This window comes from Callorhinchus milii, unplaced genomic scaffold, assembly GCF_018977255.1.
Source record: "Callorhinchus milii isolate IMCB2004 unplaced genomic scaffold, IMCB_Cmil_1.0 Scaffold19, whole genome shotgun sequence".
In the NCBI taxonomy this organism is placed as follows: domain Eukaryota; kingdom Metazoa; phylum Chordata; class Chondrichthyes; order Chimaeriformes; family Callorhinchidae; genus Callorhinchus; species Callorhinchus milii.
Genome location: NW_024704760.1, coordinates 4,341,410 through 4,364,012, shown reverse-complemented (window position 1 = coordinate 4,364,012; position 22,603 = coordinate 4,341,410). Strand labels below are relative to the sequence as shown.

The window sequence follows — 22,603 nt, the reverse complement described above, 5'->3', positions numbered from 1 at the left end:
CAGTTGAAAGGTGAAATCTGACTGGCTGACTTTCTGTTGACAACAGTTGAGGTTACGTTGTGGTTAATTCAGTGGTGTCACTCTTGATTCAGTGCGTCCACTGGGAAGAGATGCAAAAGCACCACACTATTCACCAGAATAGTGCAACCAACTGGAAAGGAATTGCAACCCTCTAAGGTTGGGAAACTATCAATCTTTGAGCCTGACTTTTAAAACAGGTCTATTTGCAAAGCTAATTTTTATTCCCCTTTCATAGCAGTGCTGGTCTCCCAGTCACTAACTGGCACAGTTGAAATAAAATACTAAGCAACGGTAAGAGAAGTACGCAGTACTTTTAGAAACATTCGGGGCTTCGACAGCCCACAAATTCAACAATGCTTTTCTTGTGATGAAGATATTACTTCTACGTTGAGGTCCTCAAGTTTATCGCTAGTGAAGCTGCTGCTTTTTCAAATCATGGTTGTATCGAAACGCCTCATAGAACATTCAACACAAAAGGTCATTCAGCCCAATACGCCTGCCTTGCATTTGATATAGCATCTTATCACGTCATTGAGATATCTCAAAAGCGCTTCACAGGATTTTACTATGAAGTATAATGACTGTTTGTCGGTGAACACGGCAGCCAATTTGCGTACAGCAACGTCCCACAAACAGCCTTGAAGTGAGACACAGGACAAAAGAAAAATCTGCCATATCTCTGTCCATCTTCAGGCAAACGCACCTGCTTTGACTACATTTATTTAAAAACCTACAGTATGTACATTAAGAATTTTGACTGTACAATTAACTGTTAGAAAGCATTCAGTATTGTTCTAGTGAAAAGTGAGAAATCCGTCGCCAGATTCCGTTAGAATGGTGGAAGTTTTTGCTTTTCGATCAAAAAACAATGAATCTATACAATATGGACAAACGTCATATTAACAGAAAAATGAACAACGTTCTCTTTAAATAAACATCTGAGATTCTCTACTAGGACTTCTTTAAGAACTATGTTAAACCCAACTTTTTTTCTTTTAAAAAAAAACGCAAGCAATGTACAACGCACATTTTTCTGTCCTTACAAATCATATCAAAGTTTATCTACATATTGATCTTCCTCGGTTTTTTTTTGAAAAAAAACATTGTTCGAAGTAGGCATTGCTCTGAGGATAAAACTCCACCAAATCTGGGGGACGAAGGCTGCGTGGCTAAAGGCAATTTTTCCCACGTGCGGAGAACGTGAGTACAGTTTTAGCGGTTTGTGGTCATACATTGCATCATTGAGCTCAGAAATGATGATGTGAGCGATTTAAGGGGTGCGGGGAGGGAGAGGGAAAGTGAGGTGGGCTTGACAGGTGCTCAAGCTGTGGCAATGTATCTTCCCAAGACCATCTCAATGGCAATTCATGGCTTCTCCAAGCAAACAATGCGACTCAAATTGAAAATGCAGACCGGAGAGGTTATGGAGTAATGGGCATCACAATGAGCAACGTCAGTTAAGGTATCTGGAATGTGAGAGTGCTTCTCCATTGCTAGATCGAGTCGCTTCATTCCTGCCTTTTTAAGTGATTTTGCTCCACACCCTCTGCTGCTGTAACAAGAGCGGGGAACATGTATACATATGGTACTGGTAAATGCAACTTTTGAGCTTCCTGCCACCTCGTTGAGCACCAAATCCATTAGAATGACAAAAGGAATGACGCAGGCACTCAACTCCGGGTGGCAGAGAATAGGCAAATACATCAAGTAAAAAGTGCTGTATCTGCATTCAGGACAAAGGGAAGCTTTACACCACAAGTGGGCTTTTCTGCTTGGCTGGTGACTTCACTACGAAATGATGTATGTCATGTAACATTGGTTTACGTCAGCCTTCGAACCAGGGGAAAAAAGGAATGGAATCGAAGAGAGGAGCGTGGCGACAAGTACAGAGACTGAGACAGTCTTAGGGAGCTTTTGGGGGTGGGGGGTGGCACAGGGGTGTAATCGCAAACAGACCTTATATAAACATAGTTAATTACAATAAATTCCCTGAAGCTTTTAAATCTTCCGTTCGTTGCACTTAAAAATTTGAGAATACGAAATTCCGAAGTTCCAAAGTCGCCTTCTTTCGAATTTCAGTTCTTCAGTGCTCTGCGTCCCGACCTGGTCCAAAATCCATCCGGGTGCGTTCAGACTATGTCGGAGTCTAGCCCCAGGCCGTCACTTGGTCCGTTAGCATGCACGCTCACACGCTCGCAAAGCTGTGTGTCAATAGGATTTGGCACTGATATGAACGTTAAGTAGTCACACCTTTCTCAGCCCCACGCTCCATGTGACAGTAAGTTTCTTTCCTTTAGACAGTGTTTGCAACTCATAGCTTTGTCCCTTGGGGCAAGGCAAGTCACCCAGGCTTGTCTGAGGTAAACAAAGTGACATTGCTGCTGCTCTTAGGAATCCTCCGTGTCCTACGCTGATGTGAGGGGTTCATATCGAGGTCTCGTCACTGCTACTGAGCGTGGAACAAAAAAGCACAAAAGGAAAACAAATGCATGATCATGATTAGATGCCGTGTGATGGAATCGACTGTGCATTTCATATCTCTGAGGTATATGGCCTGACAGGAGTTTCAAATAAAACCTGGTGTAATATGTTTCAATGGAGAAAATTAAAGAATAGAAATCTGCAAGTTTGAAGAGGAGAGGAAACAAAAAAAGGGATACAAAATTAAAAAAATTAGTTGGTTAAAATTCACCAAGCGAGATGTTAATTTTTCGCCGCGATCCGATCGCAAGTGAAATAAAAATAAAAATAAAATCTTATTATCTGGCATTTTTGCGGCAAAATACAAGATCAGGAATAATGCTTAAAAACGTACAGATAGTTTTTCGTAGGTTATAAGAAATATAAAAGCATGGAACGAGATAAGTATCCAGCACATCAAACCTGTGTTAACAATACATAGTAATGATAATCCTTACATTTGATAGGCCTGCCTTTCACGTCGGGAGGACGTCTCAAAGCGTACCTGCCCGGCAAAAGCTGGGACTGTGCGCAATTGGCTGCCTGCCGCGTTTCACCCACAAAATATACAGTCAATTCACTTCACAGTATATTCTGTGAAGCGCTTTGAGACGTCTCGAAGACGTGATAAGGGGCTGCATCAAATGCAAAGATTAAATTATTATTAATATTATTATTATATCCCTGCCCCTCTAAAGGTAAATCAAACCACATCGCCACAAACACCCGCTTCGTATTAGCCCTTATTGGTGGCATTAGCCACCTGCTAGTCAGCTATTAACCAGCGGCACAGGCCACGTGGAAGAAATACTCACTCAGACCCTGACGAGTCCTCATCCACTGTGCCAGCTTTAATGCTCATGGGGATGGGCATGACTCCGTTCATCTGCTCGCCCACCGCCATCGGTCTCAGTTTGGCCAGCCCCCCAGACCGACTCCCCTCACTGGATGCCACCGAAGAGGCCCGAGAGGACACAGTTGCCGGTTTATGATTGGAAAGTTCATTGTGAATTCGGTTGATGCTGTTCTTCTCTGTGAACAGCGGGAGCCCTTTGTTTTTCAGGATTCCTGTAAATTTCGACAGGGTTTTTCAAGTTAAGTCTTCACCAAACGGTTTTGGGGGGAAAAAAAGTTAAACATTACATTACAGAAACAGCTTATTTTTTCTAGGGTCAATAGGGAAAAACTTCCAGGGAACATTACAGGCTAAGTGCTACCTTGTTTGGGTGACTTTCAGTGCCTTGGGACATCTTCTCGACATGAAAGGCGCCATACAAATGTAGTATTGTATTGTCGCCTTTCATGTCGAGAAATGTATTGTCGCCTTTGCAGTTGTGGGTCACAAGTGGGAATTCTCACTTAAGTTGCTCGTCAGTAAAACCCTCAGTGGAATTTTCACCCAGAAACATTCTTCCCCCAGTCCCCGTTCCCTTCCCCTCACCTTTCTGAGGCTGTGCATTAGGGTTCGGCATTGACGTCACGGAACTTTCTTTATACAGAGTATCTCCGTTCTCCTTTGGCCTTTCGTCCACATGGTTGAGCTTTTCTCGATGAAGCTCGATATTCGCTACCGTCTCTACCTTCAGTTTCTCCGACCCAGCGTGACCCTCGCTTTCGCTTGCTGTCGTCATGAACTCTCCTGGCCAGTAAGGCTTCACATGAGCGGATATGTTGTCCACTGGAAAGACAATTCAGTCAATGTGCTGGAAGAAATTAACTTGCTAAAATGTCCTCACTTTTTAAAGGCCTTCACGGGCTTGCCCCTCCCTACCTCTGTGACCTACTAAAACTTTACCAACCTGTCCGCTCCCTCTGTTCGGTGGGCACTGGCCTGATCCATGCCCGCCCCACCAACGATACTTGGGCCTTCTGCCTTTCTGCCCCCACCCTCTGGAACTCCATCCCAGAACGCCTCTGCCTCGCCCTCTTCCTCGCCTCCTTCAAGGCCTGTCTCAAGACCTTCCTCTTTTGACCGTGCCTTCCTTCATCCTCCCACCTCCACCCCCCTTGCCCTCCACCACTGTCGACTCCAACCCCAGCTTGGGTGCAAACCCTTCGCTGTCCAGGATCTCGTGACATGGTCCTGAAGTGAAAGGAGCTATACGAATGCAGTTTGTTCTTCTTGTTGGCTTCCTGCTCTCAATTGCTACCTGCAGACCACTTCTGGAAGGAGCTTATGTGCAGAAGGTTAATGAGAGCAAAGGAGCAGAGTGCAGGACATCAACCGCGGTTAAGTCGATTGCTGTGGGCAATTGGCTGCCGCAAATCGCCCACAAAATACACAGCCACTCCACTTCACAATATGTTCTGTGAAGTGCTTTGATACATCTCAATGATGTGATAAGGGTCTAATGCAAATGCAAGGATGATTATTAATTATTATTAGTATTAAGTCGCTCCTTTGACACTCAAAGTCAGGACGCTCGTGAACAATGACCACTGAAAAGACAAATAGGAGCCAAACACCTTCAAGAGAGGAGTCGGAGAAACTGAAGAGAGGGCAATCAATATCAAGAGATCGCTTTTTAAAAATTCAAACTTTTTTAAAAAAAGTTGAATAAAAGAGAAAAGTGATAAAGTGCGAGGCTTTTTTTTTTGCTTGGAGCATACCGGGATCTGAGTGCGAACGCACAGCAGGCTTTCTCGCTAATAGGCTCATTATTTTGAAGACAATGAATATTCAGAGGCCATTTCATCAAAGTATTATCAGTACAGAAGTACAAGAGCTTGGCTTATTAATGATGGAAACAATACATTGCACATTCCCCCTCGGAATCAGAAAGCATCTAAATTTGTGTGAAACTCTAGATAGGAGAATATTTAGGGCATGAATTTATTTTGATGCTCATTATAACAGCCTCTGATAAAATTTTTGATGGCTCCATCTCTGGTGAATATTCATCCTTAACACTTAATGCAGCATCTTTCATGTCAGAATGTTTCAAAGCGCTTCACGGGATACACTGTAAAGCGTAGCGTCCCGAGTAATTTTTTTTTGGAGGCCAAATATCTGATGGAGATGTCACGCAAACCTCAATGCAATGCTTGTTTTGCTCGGCAACCTTGTGTCCCATTTACACTCAGTCACCAAGCACTGGTGTAATCAGAGGGCACAACCATTGCATAGAAGGCATATTAAGCCACTCAGAAATGTAACAAACCGCTTTAAACCATGTATTATTTAAAAGAACGTACCCGAAAGCCACATCTTGGGTTTCGGACAAGAGCCGTGCATTAAACCAGCTCTGGGATTAAATCAAAACCTTGCATCACATTACCATGTATTCTTTATTCTCTGGATACAGCTCAATCCACAACTGTTTGTGGGACGCTGCTGTGTGCAATTGGCTGCCCCCAAAATATACAGTCCATCCACTTCACAGTATATTCTGTGCAACGCTTGGAGACATCTCAACGCTACATCAAATGCAGGGATTATTATTATTATTAGGATTATTATTATTTTAAATGACTTGATAACTGTCCGATTGATATGGCACGTCAGGCTCGAATAATCATTGTGAAATAACTGGGGGCAAAATGTAATGGGTGGTGTAGGATTTCAATTGCCAACATCCAACTCTCAATTGCAGTGGACCTAATTGGTAACGGATACCTGTTTCGGTCCCTCTGACAATGATGGTTCAAAGAAATTCCGATCCGGTTTGAGCAGTTACCTTTTGGCGTACTGTGGGCGTTGAGCTTTTCATTATTTGGGGATATAACATTCTCCCAACCTGGCTCGGCTTGAAACTCTGCATCTTCTTCGCTGTCTGAAGAATGAGTGGAGGCGTACGATCCGCTTTGGTCATCCTCCAGTGAAAGGTCACTGTCCGAGTCCGAATCGTGCTCTGTGATCAAGGAAGTCAAAAGAACTTAGTAACCTAAGTTAATAACAAGACTTGTGTGGATCCAGGGATCAAACCTACAGTACGTTTAAAGCCCTACTGAACTAAAGCAATATTTTTTGGTCAGCCGGGTGTCTGACACATGCGGAAACCCATCACCGTGCTTAAGAGTATCCAAATCAAGCTGAGAACTCCATGAATCCCACCTACACAAGGAAATTCCAGAAATAAGATTGTTGGAATTGAATGCACACTCTTCCCCTGGAGGGACACATCCTACTTACCTAATTCCGGAAAGTGTTAGGCACAGGTTGGCAAGAGCCAAGGCTTGGGGAACCCAGAGTGTGCTTTGGGGTAACTGCTGGAGTCTAACCAGCTAAAGCAATATGTTGATACAAGCTAAAGGGCGATAGTTTTCTCACTGTTTTCTCTCAATCGGCCCTTGTTCCTATTCTTTGCAGCAACCAATGTTGTGTGAAGAGTTAAGGACTGTCCAGTGACGAACACAGAACTACGATGACATCTTACCATCTGGAGCACCCTTGATCTCATGGAATAAGGAAGTGTTGTGGTCAGTCAGAGCAATGTGGGCCTGACTAGAGGTGCTGTTATTCAAGGCAGCTTCTTCCCTAAAGAGAAGAGAACGACAGGTCAACAATATAGACATCTACTAGATGCTAGACAGGCAGAGGCAGACTTTTGTATTATTCCTGTAGGAATTATTGATCTGTAGGGCGATTATTAGTCTAAAAAATATTCAGGATTAAGAATTTAATCCTCGTCGATTTAATGAGCTGTAAAGGGCTATAACTAGTGTTGGTGGGCGAGTGGGAGTCAAGTTCAGCCTCAAACCAGACCTTATTCCAATCTTGATTTACTGCTGAAAGGGCATGAATTGCTCCTCACATCACTTACTGACATTGGAGAAACCAAAGCAAAATAATTTTTACAATTTACGACCAGTCAAGTTGAATAAAAGATCATTTAACAGGGTTTTTTTTGTGTTGGGCCAGCCAGGTGTCTGACACATATGGAAACTCATCCCCATGATTAAGGGTAATAGAAACCAGACAGACAGAGATCCACGTGTGTCTGCCACCTCAACATGGAAAGCTCCCAGTGTCTGGAATTGAATGCCCCCCCACCAGAGGGATGCACCTTTCTCACTTAATTCCAGAGAGTATCGGTGTTAGTATTAGTACGGTATTTAACAGTCATGGGCCCCAGTGAATGAATGAAGCACAGAGCTTTGGTAGCACTTTACCTGAGAACAAATGCAATGTAACTGTTGTGGCTTTTCCCTGATCTTGTAGCACTGCTCAGCGAGCCGGTGGAATCCCCGAATGCTGAGCGATATGCCCGACCGTCGATGTAGGTGTTATTGCAAAGCGACTGCTCGAAACAAAGGGCATGAAATAAAAGAGAGGCTGATTATTTATCAGTGAACCTTTGGATGCCGCTGCACAGACAATTTAGAAGAATACCCCTTCTTGATTCGGAAGAACATTTTTTGAAGCTTCTCATTCTTCACCCCCGCATTACAGAAAGTCATTCAGTGAGAAGAAACATACCATCGTACACAATGTTACGTTGAAAACAGGGCACATTTTTCGGTGGGATTTGGGACAAAAAATATTCCAACAACTCCCTAACTCCCCCTTAGTTTTCCTCCAGATCTCCTCTCCTGAAATCAATGAAACATTATGAGCCTAAACAGTGGCAGGCTATTCAACTTGTGGAGGAATGGGATTAGACTAGACAACTCGAGTTAGCAAACGCAACTGGCCTCCTTCTGTGATTGATTCATTAATTATTTAAATCCTAAGCAGTTGCTGTAAACTTCCACATTACCCTTCATTACTCATGGCCACTCGAATCGATCTGTACCTAGAAGCAGTCAGAGCTAATAAAAATGGTTTGTAACTATTTCCACCCGTTAGCACCCTGGAGGCTTCCATTACAGTAAAATCCTCTCCACGTTTCACAGGATTTATTCATTCATTCTCCGATTCTTTTCCCAAAGAGAATGCTTCCCGCAGAGTACATTACTTTGTTCCTTTTGTCGCTACCCTTTAGGGCTGTAACAAATGAATTTAGTTGAGAAACCAGAACTAATTCATAAAAAAAAATTGTTCAAACCAAGAAAGGGAATGGACCTGTATCAAAAAAGGCACGATATACAGCAAGGAATTTTAGTATAATAATAATAATCTTTGCATTTGATATAACGTCCTATCAGGACACAATAGGAAATGTAACCCTTTAATTTCAGGGTTGCGATAACAGCAAAGTGAAGCGAGAGAGACACTGATTCTAACCCGGGGGTGTGAGGGATACATTGCTCACCTTCTCTGTGAAACAGGGAGATCAGTTAAACACTGCTTAGGGCACCACTTTTCAGGGGGCAAATTAAGATGTTCTTACACCATACCCTCACTTGACTAAGATATCAACGCAGCAGTAAAAGACGCAAATGGAAAAGAGAGATAGTGCAGCTACTAACAGAAGCTAGCGTTGACTTTGTTGTTACGATGGTGTCGTCGATGTGCTTCTTACTGAAGGTGTACTTGATGGCTTTCCGTACTTCCTTGTTGAGGAGACAGCGGAAGATGAAGATGAACGGACCCTAAGAAGCAACAACAACAAAAACATTCGCACAGATAGTCAGTCTGATCTCAGGCAGCGTCAGTCTGAATAGTGAAGGCCCCTTTGCTTTGGGCGCATTGACCCCAGGGCAAGGTTCCAAATAGCAGGAGCCAGATTCAGGGAAGTCAGGAAGATTGAGGAGCAACAAATTGCCAGAATTAACTGGGAAAACCAAATACACGGATTGACGATTTGGAAAAAACACTCCCGAGACATCATCCTACGTGAAGGCCGTTATACAGGGTGACCAAAAAGTTGTGATAACTATCCTATTACCTAAAAAAAACACACACATCATCATTTCTTTAAGACTTATTAGACATTGTGATGGTATCACTACTTTTTGGTCACCCTGTACAAATGCAAGTTGTTGTAGGTTTTGATTTCATCTGGGAAGATTAGATGAGAAGGGAAAAGGAAAACGAAGATAGGGTTTACCTGCAGACAGTTGAATCCAGCGAAGAGATAGTGGAAGATAATGGTGTCGTTGTTCACTGACAGCACTGCAAAGAGCCACGTGGTGCTGACGAGAAGCAGCACCACAAACGAGGTGCGTAATCCAGATCTGCAAATAGTAATAATAATAATAATCCTTGCATTTGATACAGCGCCTTATCACGTCTTCAAGACGTCTCAAAGCGCTTCACAGAATATAGCATAAAGTGAATTGACTGTATGTTTTTCTTTTGTGGGTGAAACATGGCAGCCAATTGCGCACAGCAGCTTCCCATCAATCCAAACAGTCGTGGATCGATGTACCAAATTATTATCGTTATTTTTTGATATTATTTTTTATTTTACAAATACTGTATTATATAAATGCACCGAATACAAGTTACAAGCACTACGTATGAATCGTGTGGGCAGGGCAACTGTTCAGGCGGATATTAAACATCCCGTGGCATGATCCGAAAGAGAAAGGAGTTTCCCTCCTGGTGTCCCGGCCGTTAATCCGCCGGGTTAAAAAAAAAATCACTTTGTGGGCAGTTTGAGAGAGTTATTTCTATTCAGGAATCCTCGTCAGTGATTTAATCCGAACACAACACTTACACAGTCCCCTTCTTCTCGAAGCCTTGGTGCCGGGGTCTACAGGAGGCTTTGGCAGACAGAATGTACAGGAAAACGTTCATCTGCAAAGAAGAAATGACATCCCAAATCAGCTCTTTTTGGGCCTCTTGCCTTTCTCCGTACTCTCGCGCAGCGAATGTGGGCTCCACCATTACAGCGCTGGCTGGATCTGTCAACTGCAAAACTTCCCTCAAGCAAACTCGTCCAGTTTGGGATGTGAATCAACAGGAGTCAGCGCAGACGACCATGAGAACAGAGCACAAATGAATCCACATTACAGGGCCTGATCACGCAGGGTGTGATAGAGTGACGTGGCATGCAGTCTACTAGGAGCATGCAGTACTAATAATCCATTATGTAAAGTGAAACACAGTACATTCAGGCTTAATAGTAATAATCCTTGCATTTGATACAGCGCCTTATCATGTCTTCGAGACGACTCAAAGCGCTTCACAGGATATATTGTAAAGTGGATTGACTGTATATTTTGTGGGTGAAATGCGGCAGCCAATTGCGCACAGCAGCGTCCCACAAACAGTCGTGGATTGAAGAGACCAATTTAGGCTTATTCATTTAGTTAGAAGGACCCCCAATGAAATAGGGTTAACCTCAGCAGTCCTGTCGCACAGTAACTCAACCCAAGTCACTCAGGGGTGGATGGCAAGGCAGAGGGGGTTGCTCCAAGGCAGAGGGGGACGGGAAACTGGCAAAGGATTCCAGAAAAAAAACACTTACAGAAACTGAGAGCGCGATGGGGCCTGCAAAGCTCCAGATCAGCTTGTCGAACATGGAGAGCCAACAGAAGTCGGGATTACCATATCCCTCTGGGTCGAGACCCACGGCCAACCCTGAAATCCACAGAAAGAACGCACTTCAGAACAAACCGCCAGCCGTGGAGAAGAAATAATCCTTGCATTTGATCTAGCTCCTCATCACGTGCACGAGACGTTGCGAAGCACTTGACAGAATACACTGTAAAGTGAATTGACGTATATTGTGTGAGCGAAAAGTCATACCCGCGCACACTGGCGACTGGGAAAGAGGTGTCGGCAGTGTTACCCAAACAGCGGCCAAAGAGGACACAAACTTCGCTTGACCTGGGATCGTTTCCCAAACGCAAGCACAATACAACGGGACCTCGTCATTGAGAGCTTTCTGTCAGGAGGAAAATCAGCCCACTTGAGCCAAGGGAAGCTGGATTGACTCGGTATATACTGAAGCCCAGTATGGATCGAAGGCTGGGTACCTGTGATGAAGGCAGGAACCCCCCAGCCCACCATGTAGTAGAAGCGCATGGGCCCGTAGTTGATGTCGCGGACTTCGGTCAGCATCCGGTAGATGTGAAGTCCTTCCAGGAACATCCAGGCAAAGGTGCACATGTAGAAGAAGTGGAGCATGATGGCGATCACAGTGCAGACAAACTGCGGACGGCAAGTCAAGGGGCAAAGGCAGGGCATCAGTGACAAACAAATAGATTATTGGACCCATTACAGTTATATTATTATTATATTACATTATAACTCAACACAGGCTTTTTGCACCCACCCACACCGGTTACTTTACGTTTGATCCGAATGGCCCAGTGAATCCCGGCTGCTTACCAACACTGCAAAGGAATGACCGACGAGATGATTTTGGTGGGGAATACCTCGGGCAGCTCTCTACCACTAACTCATCGCAGAAATGGCCATCGTGTTATATCACACCCGCACAGAAGGCCACTTTAATATCAGTATCAGAAAAGGTGCACTCAGAAGTGCAGTGTTGACTTGAACATGCTTTTGGGACAGTAGCTTAGCGGGCAGAGGCCAGGAATGTGCTGGGAAGGATGGTTTGTGGGTTCCGAGTTGGCAAAGGAATGCTCACTTGGGCTTCATATCTCTGGCCAGGAAATAGAGTGGGTAAGGAGGGAGTGTGTGTGTAAGTGTGTGTGGGATGTCCTGACGTGAAAGGCGCTACATAAATGCAATCTTGTTGTTGTTGTTGTTAGTGTGTGTGTGTGTGTGTGTGTGTTTGCAGGGGGAGTTGCGAGGGAGGAAGAAAGGTGTTTTGAAGGCACGAAAGGGTCCACAGGCAGATTGTAATTACGAACTGACGTGTTACACAGCAGGGAGTATGTCTCACTCAGCAGATCATCCTCACCGCCGAAGCCAATTGTATTAACATTGTACCAGCTTGTGCGTGCCAGTGATCCGAATGCTCCAGAGTTGGTGCAACAATTAAACTAATTGGCCAATAAACCATGAATATTGGTATCAGCAAATCTGGATGAAGACTGCAGTAGATTAAACCTGATATTGAGCGTCCGAAGCCAATTATTATGCACTCCGTCGCCCAATGTGAAACAAGGCATCTCGCTGATTGGTTTTGTTTTTGCCCGAGCGATGAAAAGGGAGCAAATTCTCGTTATAAAGGTTATTTCCTCTCTCTTTTTTTTAATATAATAACAGTCACTTGCACGCTGCACCACTAGAGGTCGGTGTGGCTCAGTTAAACTCTTTATCAACTCGAGCTTCAGAACGTAAGATCGTCAGAATTGCTGGACGAGAGAAGACCAAGGTCCACCCAGTTCGTCTTCCACCACCCTGGCAGTTGCGTGCACAAGCCGTGTCCCAAACGAGACTGTAAACTGTGTAATTTAAACGGATTTCGAGTGAGCAATGCCGAGGCCACAGAACTGCATTTAACTCCCAACGCATTTCGTTATTCATAAGCTGGCGTTGCCGCCCAGCCTTCCCTCTTACAATCTGTCCCTTTCTAACGAAAAGAAAATCAAGACAGACGTGAGAAAAAAGGCTTAACCTGTCTCAATCTTGATTGTTACGATTGGGAACACGGGATGTAATAATAATAATCCTTGCATTTCTGATTGCGCCTTATCGTGTCGAAACATTTCAGAGAGATGCAACGGGGGTTCGCGAACAGCAGCAGCCCCCAAACAGACACCAAGTGAGCGATCAACTTTATGTGGGGGACGGTTGGTCAGGACATTGGAAGAAACTCTTCTCTTTTCGAATAGCCACCTGCGGGATCTTTAACGTTCACCGAGCAGGCAGACGGGACCTCGTTTGATGTCTTATCCAAGGGACGGCCCCTCCGAAAACACAGAGCGACATCAAACGCCCGGATTCTTGTGTTATTACAAATGGGGGCTGCTCCCAAAAAAATGCCTCCCAGTCAGTGCTTTGACTGGAACGGCCCAAGCAGATCAGGCATCCTTGAAATCTGAGAATTTCTCATTAAAAGGCATTAACTCTTGTCTTAAAAAGCGCAGTGTTTTCCAATATAGCTAGGGGGAAAGCTGCTCCCCTTAGACTTTGAATCCAACATAAGTGAAATATAATGTTAATTTAGTTGTGTAACCACATCTTTATAATTTAGTACCGAGCACTCCCAGGTCAATTGAAGTTACAGCGAAAGGCAGGGAAAAGCTTTGCTTCTCTGCGTGTTAATCAATGGGCATTAATACCAGCCTCGAGAGTGAAACTCCTGTTACACCGAGCACGATGAAGTTACATTACTGTACTGTGGCATCACCTCTGACCTTCAGATCAGCCGTGAAACCTGTCTGCCTGGTCGGATGGACGTTAAAGTTCCCACGCAACTATTCTGAACAGCGAAGCAAGTTTCTCCTGGGGACTTAGCCAACCATCCCCCGGATACAACTGGTCGTTTACTTCTTGGCGGTTTATGAGACACTGTTGTGCGAAAATTGGCCTCTGAGTTCGTTCACAGAAAAAAAGTCATTAAACTTCACAGCAAGTCCCGTGAAACGCTTTAAGACGTCCCCCTGATGCGAAAGGGGCAACTTGAAATGTAAGTCGCGTTGAGATAATATTTTCCGTGTCAAGGGATCGCTGGATTGAGCTCCTACCCTCTCTCTCTCTCTTTCTCTCTCCGTCCCACCCACAACTTACCGGGTTGTCAGCCTGGTTGATGCCCAGGAGGAAGATCAGCTCAGAGGAGAAGAGAGCAACCACCATGTTCTTGCTGATGCTGTGCTGGTTCGAACGCAGGGACCTCAGGAACAGAAGCACCAGGAAGGACAGGAGCAAAGCCCCCAGCGAGATTGCCACGGTGGTGTACGTGACGAGCTTCAGAGGTAGTATCTCACCGTTCTGAGGAGACATGGGAATTGTTGACATCGATATTACGCGTCGCGCTCGCCTCGAGTTTTACACTTGATCTTTAAAAAAAACTTTTAAATAACCGATAGGGTCAAGTGACACTTTGCCTCGTGGCGCTGTGCCAATTACCTCTCGTCTGGAGATGTCCATGAGAACGGCAAAACTGGTCATGTGATTGCACTGACAGCTGATGTGGGTCTCGTTCCTGAAGAGCAGCTCACAGCCCTTTGAGGACCAGCCTCCCGTTCCGCCGACACTGGAGCAGAGCAGAGAATCGCCAAGAAAGCAGACGGTGGTTATAATAATAATAATAATAATAATAATAATAATCCTCGCATTTAACACATCGCCCTATCACGAGACGCCTCACAGCACTTCACAGAATACACTGTGATGTGAACTGACTGTATATTTCGTGAGGGGGGGGGTGAGGCAGAAGGACTCTGGGATGCAATTTCAGAGCGCGGGGTGGTGTGGGGTGGCGGGAGGGAAAACAGCTGAAAGCAAGCCCACCCACCGATGGTTGGGCTGATCAAGCCGGGGAGAGGGGAGGGAAGACGTGAAGTGATCTGGTGTTCATTGCACTACATGTCTGTCATTCAAATCTTCGTCTGGAAATCGCCCGACTTTAGTCGAGATCCCCATGGGAGCAGGAATTGATTGTGTTTGTTTTTTTTTAAAAAAGAAGGCACAGCGGAAAAAAATAAAATGCGACGAGACTGAATTATTTCAGCCCCTTCTCTGGAGGTTTCCTCCAAGCCGTGGAAACGGACGTGGAACATGTAAGGGTTACCTCGACACAAGGTCGCAGAGTAAAAAATCGATAGGAGGGTAGTTTAGCCGATTGAAAAATCAACTGTTCTGTCACTGAGATCAATGCGAGCACTTTGGATATCAGAACCTTTATTGAACTAGTTAATAATCAATACAACACACGCACACAGAATATACAACACACACAGGCAACACACACCACACAGAACACACGCGCGCCTGCACACTACACACACCAGCTGCACGCACAGCCCTATTCATTTATTAGACACGATCAATCGCCCTTCGCTCCGAGACACTCGGGTCACGGCGTTGAATGATCGCGCGATCACAAGATTGGTCTGGCGAAGGGAGACCCTTTCAGCCCATTTGATCTCAACCTTCCAGAGCGCCCACCCCTTCCCACCTTCCCATCAGAGCATCAAGCCTGTTATATTTCTTTAAATACGTCTCAGAGTCGAAAGCCCTTCCTTGACAACCTGATCCGATCACGATTTACCCTCCGGGTGAAAGAAAACCTTTCCGGCTGCCCGGGCAGGAATTCTGACATTGCGACTTACTGGATGGAGTGGTTCCAGAACACGCAGATGGGTTTGGAGCGCTCTTCGGTTTCGAACAGCCGGTAGTGCACGGTGATCGGGTTTTCCAACTCGTGCTCCAGCAGCTCATCATTGTCGTGGACGGTGACGCTGACGATCGGGCTGTTGATGACCGGTCGCTTGGGAACCCTGGAAGAGACGAGATGTCGTACTCTTACACGCAATCAGATTCCGACTTTCCCATCCCAGTCGCTATTTCCTACTCACTGGGTGAGACGTCCTCAAAGTACACAGCTTCGCGGAATATAATGTAAAGTGGAGTGACTGTGTATTTCGTGGGCGAAATGCAGGAGCCAATTGCACACAGCAGCGTCCCCACAAACAGTTGCGGACTGAGCAATCAAATTATTGTTGTTATTTTATTGATATATTTTTCCTGAAGAGATTCTTACATTATTATATGAAAAGTCAACGATGTCCTGAATTAGGGGGTAAATATGAGTCTTGGGCTAATGGGTTTTACCTCAGGCTTCGCTTGTCAGGGTCGTACTGCTCCGGTAACAGCTCTCCCAGCGTCCAGTAGATAATGATAGTGGCGATGGCGTCCTCTTCGTTTGTCTCTGGGTGACGCTTCTGCCTGTACAGGGGTGCGTTTTCCTCTTCTGTGGAGGGCTCCGTGGTTCTGGGACTGTCCGGCGAAGAGACTGCAAAAATAAACAATACCAACAGTCATTGACGCATTTTTATACAGCACCTTTCATGTGACCAGGGTTGTCTCAAAGCTCCTCACAGGACTCGCCGTGAAGTGTAGCAATAATAATAATGATAATAATAATAATAATCCTTGCATTTGATACAGCGCCTTATCACGTCCTCGAGACATCTCAAAGCGCGTCCTCGGAATATAGTGAAGCGAATCGACTGTATATTTTGTGGGCGAAACGCGGCATAGCCGATTGCGCACGGCGGCGTGAGTGAGCGAAGCAAACGAACAAAATAACCGTCGCGAAAGTATCTGTCAAAATGCCGAGCCATCCACAAATCCCTTGGCAACTTGTGGATGGCTCGGCGCGAGCAACGATTCGGGGGATTTTTTCCTGAGTTACAAACGATTGTGGGCCGGTGGAAAATCTCCCACCGAAAGCACCCCCTTTCCCTCGTGCTCCCCGACTCTCGCGAGGCCACTTACGTTTGTTCTCCGCCGGTCGGAAGATGGACTCGGGGAGGATGGCTGCTGTCTCCCTGTCGGCTGGCTTCTCTCCCCGCACGGAGTCATAGCGAGGGAGTTTGACTCCGGCAAAGTTCAGCTTGCGGAGCCGATCGACCGAAATCACTGCCGGGGAAAGCCATTGGGTTAAAGACGCGGAGAGACCGACCCCCTAATGGGCACTGCCTCAAGAATAAATACCCCTCTTGGGACCTGTGTTTAACATCAACCACCCCCCCCCCTCTGCCCCAGAGGGGAGATGAGGAGAAGTTTTTTTTAAATAGATACGCAGCGAGTTGTTACGATCTGAAAGTGTGGTGGAAGCTGATTCAATAGTAAGTTTCAAAAGGGAATTGGATATTCATTCGGAAAAGGAAATGATTTGCAAGGCTGTGGGGAAAGAGGGTGGGGGAGTGGGACTAATTGGACGGGGTCTTTCAAAGGCACGATGGGCCTGATTCTATGATTCTCTGCCACCCCCCGCCCTCCGGCCCCCCACCCACCCCTTACTGAAGGGCAAAGCCTGACTGGGTGCGAGCGGGTTGTTTGAGCGGCAATCTGCCCACCAACGCTCCGTCAAAATGCGCTGCCTTTAACCGATGCCTTTACGTGGCACTGAATTAAAAATTGGAGGGAAGATAATCCCTCGCCTTGCACACAAAACTTGGAACGTAAAGCTGAGGGGGAAAGCTGCGTTTAGCATTTCAGGGGAATCAAAGCTGAGCTCTGATTGAAAGCGAACAAGAGAATATAGCAACGCTTAATTACTCCCGACGCTCCTGTCTAGCGCTCCCCCAAACCCCGAGCACTCCCGTTCCAGGAAGGGAGCCCCGCAAGTCGAGATTAGTTTTCAACGTCTATCTGAGTTTAACAAGTTCAACAACGGGACGATAAGGAGACCCACTGTGAAAACAAGGCCTCAGGCGGAAAACAATTAATATAACCGGGGACAACTCTGCAATGACATGTAGCCTACTTATAGCACAGGCAGTAATTTTCCTAAAAGGCACTTTATTATTGTTAACAATAATAACCTCTGACACGGCGCCCCTCACATCGGGAGGACGTCCCAAAGCATTTCACATGCAGTGACTTGTGCATTTTGTAGGCGAACGCAGCAGCCAATTTGCACTCAGCGACGTCCTGTAAACGGCCATGAAGTGGGTGACTCATTTTATCTGAGGGGATTGCTGGCCAGTACATTGGGAGAAATTCCCTTCTTTTTTCCAATAGCTACCCGCAGGATCTTTAACATCCACCTGAACAGGCAGACGAGATCTCTTTATGTCTCGTCAGAAGGACGGCACCTCCATCAATGCAAAGTAACTGCTTTGCTGTATAGAAACAAGCCTTTCCTTGAATGAACCCAGTATCCTGGCCTCAACCACCCTGTCTAACTGCACAATACTCACCCATATTGGGAGTGACGATGGTGAAAGGGCTGAGGTAGGTTTTTCTCATGTTTTGTGCCAGAGCGTTCGCGTAGTTCTCGTAACACCTGAGCAGGTGAGCAGTCCCTCCGTCTGTTTGCTGGATCATGTCCCAGTGCTGTTTGTTACTCGCCTCCAGAATTGAGTTGCCGACTTTAATGAGGTTCTGATCAACGTGGAAGAGTAGAATTATAGCGTTAAAAGGCTCGGTTGCCACGGACCAAATCCCAGACAACACTTTTGAGTTGGGTTACAGGTGAGCCAGCAAGCAGCATGTCGACATGCTTGTAGCACTGGCTCATTGTGTCTACGGTTCCGGACAGTGACTCGCAGTGTTTTTTGTGGCATAACCACAACAACTTGCACTTATATAGCACCCTCCTCGTCTGAGAGGCATGAAGCAGAGACGGCGATCGATGGATTCTCTTACCTCTGTGAACTGCACGTCCTGGGTGGCGGCTAGATTAAATCCCTCTTGGGCGTTCTCAAACTCCAGGATTTTGGATACCAAATGGTACGCGATCTTAACGTCGCTGCCGAAGTATGCGTCCGTGTACCGAGTGGCGTTCTGTAGTAGCAGCGCCATTTGCTTGGATTTTTCCACGTCCAGCGACGTCTCATTCCGGTTCAGCTTGTCAGCCTGCGCAGAAAAAGCTTCGTCAGAAATCCACAACCCCTCTCAGGAACTTACTAAGTCCTTACAATATGATGGGCAGCAGTTAATAACAATAGTAATCCTTGCATTTGATACAGCGCCTTATCATGTCTTCGAGATGTCTCAAAGCGCTTCACAGAATTTACTGTAAAGTGAATCGAGTGTATTTTCTGGGCAAAAGGCAGTCAATTGCGCACAGCAGCGTCCAGCAAACAGTCGTGGATTGATGTGACCAATTTATTATTATTACTGCTCAAAGAGTAAATAAAATAATACTTACGATGACTTTTAGCTCGACAAAGGTATTGGTGGTGCAGTTGAAGAGGTTAGGAGGGAGCCAGCCCCTATGTTCATCACAGTGCCTGATCCCTGTTCCTGTGAGAAAGAGACAATGCATAAATGCCAATTCAAAGCCTTCTATGATAAAGACACGGGTGAAATACATGCTGTAAGTCTGTTTGTACAATAGTTGTGGCAAATAACTGACAAAAAAAACAATAATCTTTGCATTTGATGTAGCACCTTCCATGTCAGGACATCTCAAAGTGCTTCACAAGATTTTTCCATAAAATGTAGTGACTGTGTATTTGCAGAATCTACAAACTTACAGAATGCAGAAGGCAATTTGCGCACCGAAATGTCCCCAAAATAGCCATGAAGTGAGTGACCAATTTCTTTTTTTCTTTTCAAATCGCGCCATTGGATTTTTTATGTTCACCTGAACATGGGCGTCAGTTTAATCTCTCATCCGAAGAAAGGCACTTTCATGAAGTGTTAGTCAAGACTATACGAGTTCCAAGTACCGATGTGGGACTTGAACCCAGAACCTTCTGAGTCAGAGTGGAGAGCACTACTAGCTGAGCCAGGCTGCCCCTTCTCTAGCAGCAAAGTACCAATAACATAATTTTCCAACTTGCATTTATATAGCGCCCGTTACATGGGGCAGAGTCTTGGAGCCCCACATCGACCAACGGAAATTTCCTCTCCTGTTTTTTTGGTGCAATCTACGCCGATTCTGAATTATGCTTATGCTGAGGGTTTATCGCTGGTCTCATGTACAATGGTTCCACTATAGAGCTGTTCACTGTGTACCCAGAGGCTCAGTGTAAAGACTTGCTTTATTAGCCTTGCGACCTGGACCATTGCACAAAACAAACATTAAAATGATTTCCTTTGAAATTAATGACTAAACGATGGCTATCAAAGCGCTATCTGTCTATCTGTTGCTTTTGAACTTCTGTTCATAAAGGAAATATAAGAGATTGGAAAGTAAAGTTTAACCAAATAATATTATCTGCTGTGGATTTTATTAAATGGGCCCAGTGAGAGACTGATTGTCACTGGTTTAAAATACAGATCCACTATGTTTGCAAAGGATTATTTTTATTATTCTGTGCTGAAATACTGTTCCACGCATCCACTATTCAGTGAGGAAAAGAAGCCTTCTGATCTCTAGTCCTGCCTAAGGCTCTTTAATTTTTAATACGCCCTCTAGTCTAAGAGTCTCAGTCTGAGTCCAATAGCTTCCATTTCCATCTGCTTTCTCTACCTCTCTTGTCGTTTTAAAGTCCTGAGCCATAGACATCAAACACAGAGACATGAGAGTTTTTTTTTAAAAACACACCCTTGTTCCCAATCAACGTTAATTATAATAATAATAATCCTTGCATTTGATGCAGTGGCTTATCACCTCGTTGAGATGTCTCAAAGCTCTTCATAGAATATATTGTACAAGCAAGATGTTTGCAAAGTATCACTGCAGAAAATAGTACCAAACCGCTTCTGTGTGACAAACGAGGTATTTTCAAAAACACAATTAATTGAAAAAAAACATGTTTTCAGAAACGTTTCCAAATTAGCACAGAAGTACTTTTCTACGTTGCTTTTAATGCAGCTCGGAAGCTCTGCGGGTTCCCCGGACTTGAAATGAATGAGAGTTATCACCTCCTTTAAAGAGTGGACCGTATCGAGGGGGCAGATGAAGCAGTTCTGGGTGACTGAAACGAAAATATTCCCGAGACACGTGTGTAAGTGTGGCACAACATTACCGATTGATCCTTTGGGGCAAGGCACTGCAGCGGGCAGTCCAAACTTGGTTCTGGGCCACCAGATCTCTGCTTCAATGGCTCGCGGACAGCTGTCGTAAATCACTGAGGGTAAAAGTAAACAGATGAGGGAGCTGGAAATTAATAATAATTCCTGCATCTGCTACAGCGCTTTATCAGGTCCTGTATGATTGAGAGTTGGACGTTGGCAATTGAAATCCAACACTATCCATCACATTTACACCCATTTATTCTAGAAGTATTGTTCAAAACCGACGAACGATATAAACAGGAGAGTCAAGTAATTTAAAATAATAAGAATGATAATAATCCTTGCATTTGATATAGCGTTCAAACTTCTCGAAGTGCTTCACAGAATATACTGTGAAGCGAATTGACTGTATACTTTGTGGGCGAAACGCGGCAGCCAATTGAGTACAGTAGCGTCCCACAAATTATTATTTGCAAGAACAGACCGTTGGCCAGTAACACCCCCACCTCAAACCCGGAACAAAGAGAAAAATCCGATTATGTCAATAATTTGGTAAAAAAAAATGTGGTCACTTAATCTACGACGGTTTGTGGGGATGCCGCTGTGCGCAATTGGCTGCCACGTTTCGCCCACAAAATAGACAGTCAATTCACTGTAGTGTATTCTGTGAAGCACTTTGAGATGTCTCGGAGATGGGATAAGGCGCTGTATCAAATACAAGGATAAATATTAGTATTAAATAGGGGCTTGAAGGTTCGAAGGTATAGTTATCAGCTCACCTTCACAGCCGTTGGGGGAAACCTCCGCAAAAGGGTTGTCACAGTGGTCACACTGCCTTCCAATGACCCCCGGCTTACACTGGCACTGGCCAGTCTCCATGTCGCACATGCGAGACAAAGAACCTGTTGGGTAACAGTCACAGGGGTAGCAGGCCTCACTTCCGGGAGGCCAGTAGTGATTTTCCTAAATAAAAAGACACAAACGTTAGTTTCCCATCACCTGGCACGTAAAGGTTCAGTGCATTTGCCCCCTCTACTTCCATGTGATCCGTTTCTAAGTCGGATTGTTTGCTGGTTGGGTGTTGACCGTTTAAATGAGGAATCAGGTAGACTCAAACCTACTGTTATGATTCGGGTCGACGTAAAAAATTGCACCTGCCTAGTTAGCTGTACAAAGATGTCCAGAGTCACTCCAGGGGTCAAAAAATACGTGTAGGTCAGATAGATGGAAAAAAAATCTTTATCTGATTTATCTGTTCCCAATTTATGTAGGGAAGTGACCATCTTCCACTTATCCTGGTCTTTGACCTGAAGGTGCCAATGTGGCCAACTATAGATGTGATCAAACATCATTGCACTCTGTGGTGTAGAGCACAGAGGCGCACTACTGCCATACTCCACCCGCCTATAGTAATCCCCCTTCTCCCCTCTCCCCCTCTGTCTTGTTCATTGACTGACCCTGGCTTTGGGAAGCTCTCCGAGACATTGGGCGCTATATAAATACAAGTTGTTGTTTATTCCCCACCTTACATCTGCAATCCCCAGTCGTCTTGTTGCAATCAGCATCAAACCCACTGCCGGTGTCACAACTGCAAGGTCCGCAGATAGGATGTCCCCACCATCCTCTAGGGCAGGGCTGGTCAATCCTACAGACGGGAGACACGTTCTGATCAATATTCAAGTAGTGCGAACAACAATAATAATCTTCGCAATTGATATAGCGCCTTATCGCATCGTTGAGACGTCTCAAAGCACTTCACAGAATATATTGTAAAGTGTGTATCTTGTGGGC

The 22,603-nt window shown here is 45.2% G+C and overlaps 1 protein-coding gene across 1 annotated transcript in view; it reads right to left on the bottom strand.

Annotated features, from left to right (window-relative positions):
• Positions 1 to 697: 697 nt before the first annotated feature.
• Positions 698 to 22,603, bottom strand: part of celsr2 (cadherin, EGF LAG seven-pass G-type receptor 2) — a 114,181-nt gene continuing 92,275 nt past the window's right edge. The window contains exons 17-38 of the mRNA XM_042342252.1: positions 22,337 to 22,457; positions 21,592 to 21,775; positions 20,824 to 20,925; positions 19,056 to 19,150; positions 18,551 to 18,760; positions 18,103 to 18,286; positions 16,673 to 16,816; positions 16,007 to 16,187; positions 15,505 to 15,672; positions 14,300 to 14,426; positions 13,961 to 14,161; positions 11,290 to 11,464; positions 10,779 to 10,891; positions 10,026 to 10,105; positions 9,414 to 9,540; positions 8,833 to 8,955; positions 7,594 to 7,721; positions 6,858 to 6,958; positions 6,159 to 6,332; positions 3,923 to 4,159; positions 3,297 to 3,549; positions 698 to 2,470 (exon numbers count right to left, since the gene is read on the bottom strand). Of these exons, the coding sequence (XP_042198186.1) occupies positions 2,446 to 2,470; positions 3,297 to 3,549; positions 3,923 to 4,159; positions 6,159 to 6,332; positions 6,858 to 6,958; positions 7,594 to 7,721; positions 8,833 to 8,955; positions 9,414 to 9,540; positions 10,026 to 10,105; positions 10,779 to 10,891; positions 11,290 to 11,464; positions 13,961 to 14,161; positions 14,300 to 14,426; positions 15,505 to 15,672; positions 16,007 to 16,187; positions 16,673 to 16,816; positions 18,103 to 18,286; positions 18,551 to 18,760; positions 19,056 to 19,150; positions 20,824 to 20,925; positions 21,592 to 21,775; positions 22,337 to 22,457 (3,253 nt within the window). The 3' untranslated portion in view covers positions 698 to 2,445. The remainder of the gene's footprint in view (positions 2,471 to 3,296; positions 3,550 to 3,922; positions 4,160 to 6,158; positions 6,333 to 6,857; positions 6,959 to 7,593; positions 7,722 to 8,832; positions 8,956 to 9,413; positions 9,541 to 10,025; positions 10,106 to 10,778; positions 10,892 to 11,289; positions 11,465 to 13,960; positions 14,162 to 14,299; positions 14,427 to 15,504; positions 15,673 to 16,006; positions 16,188 to 16,672; positions 16,817 to 18,102; positions 18,287 to 18,550; positions 18,761 to 19,055; positions 19,151 to 20,823; positions 20,926 to 21,591; positions 21,776 to 22,336; positions 22,458 to 22,603) is intronic.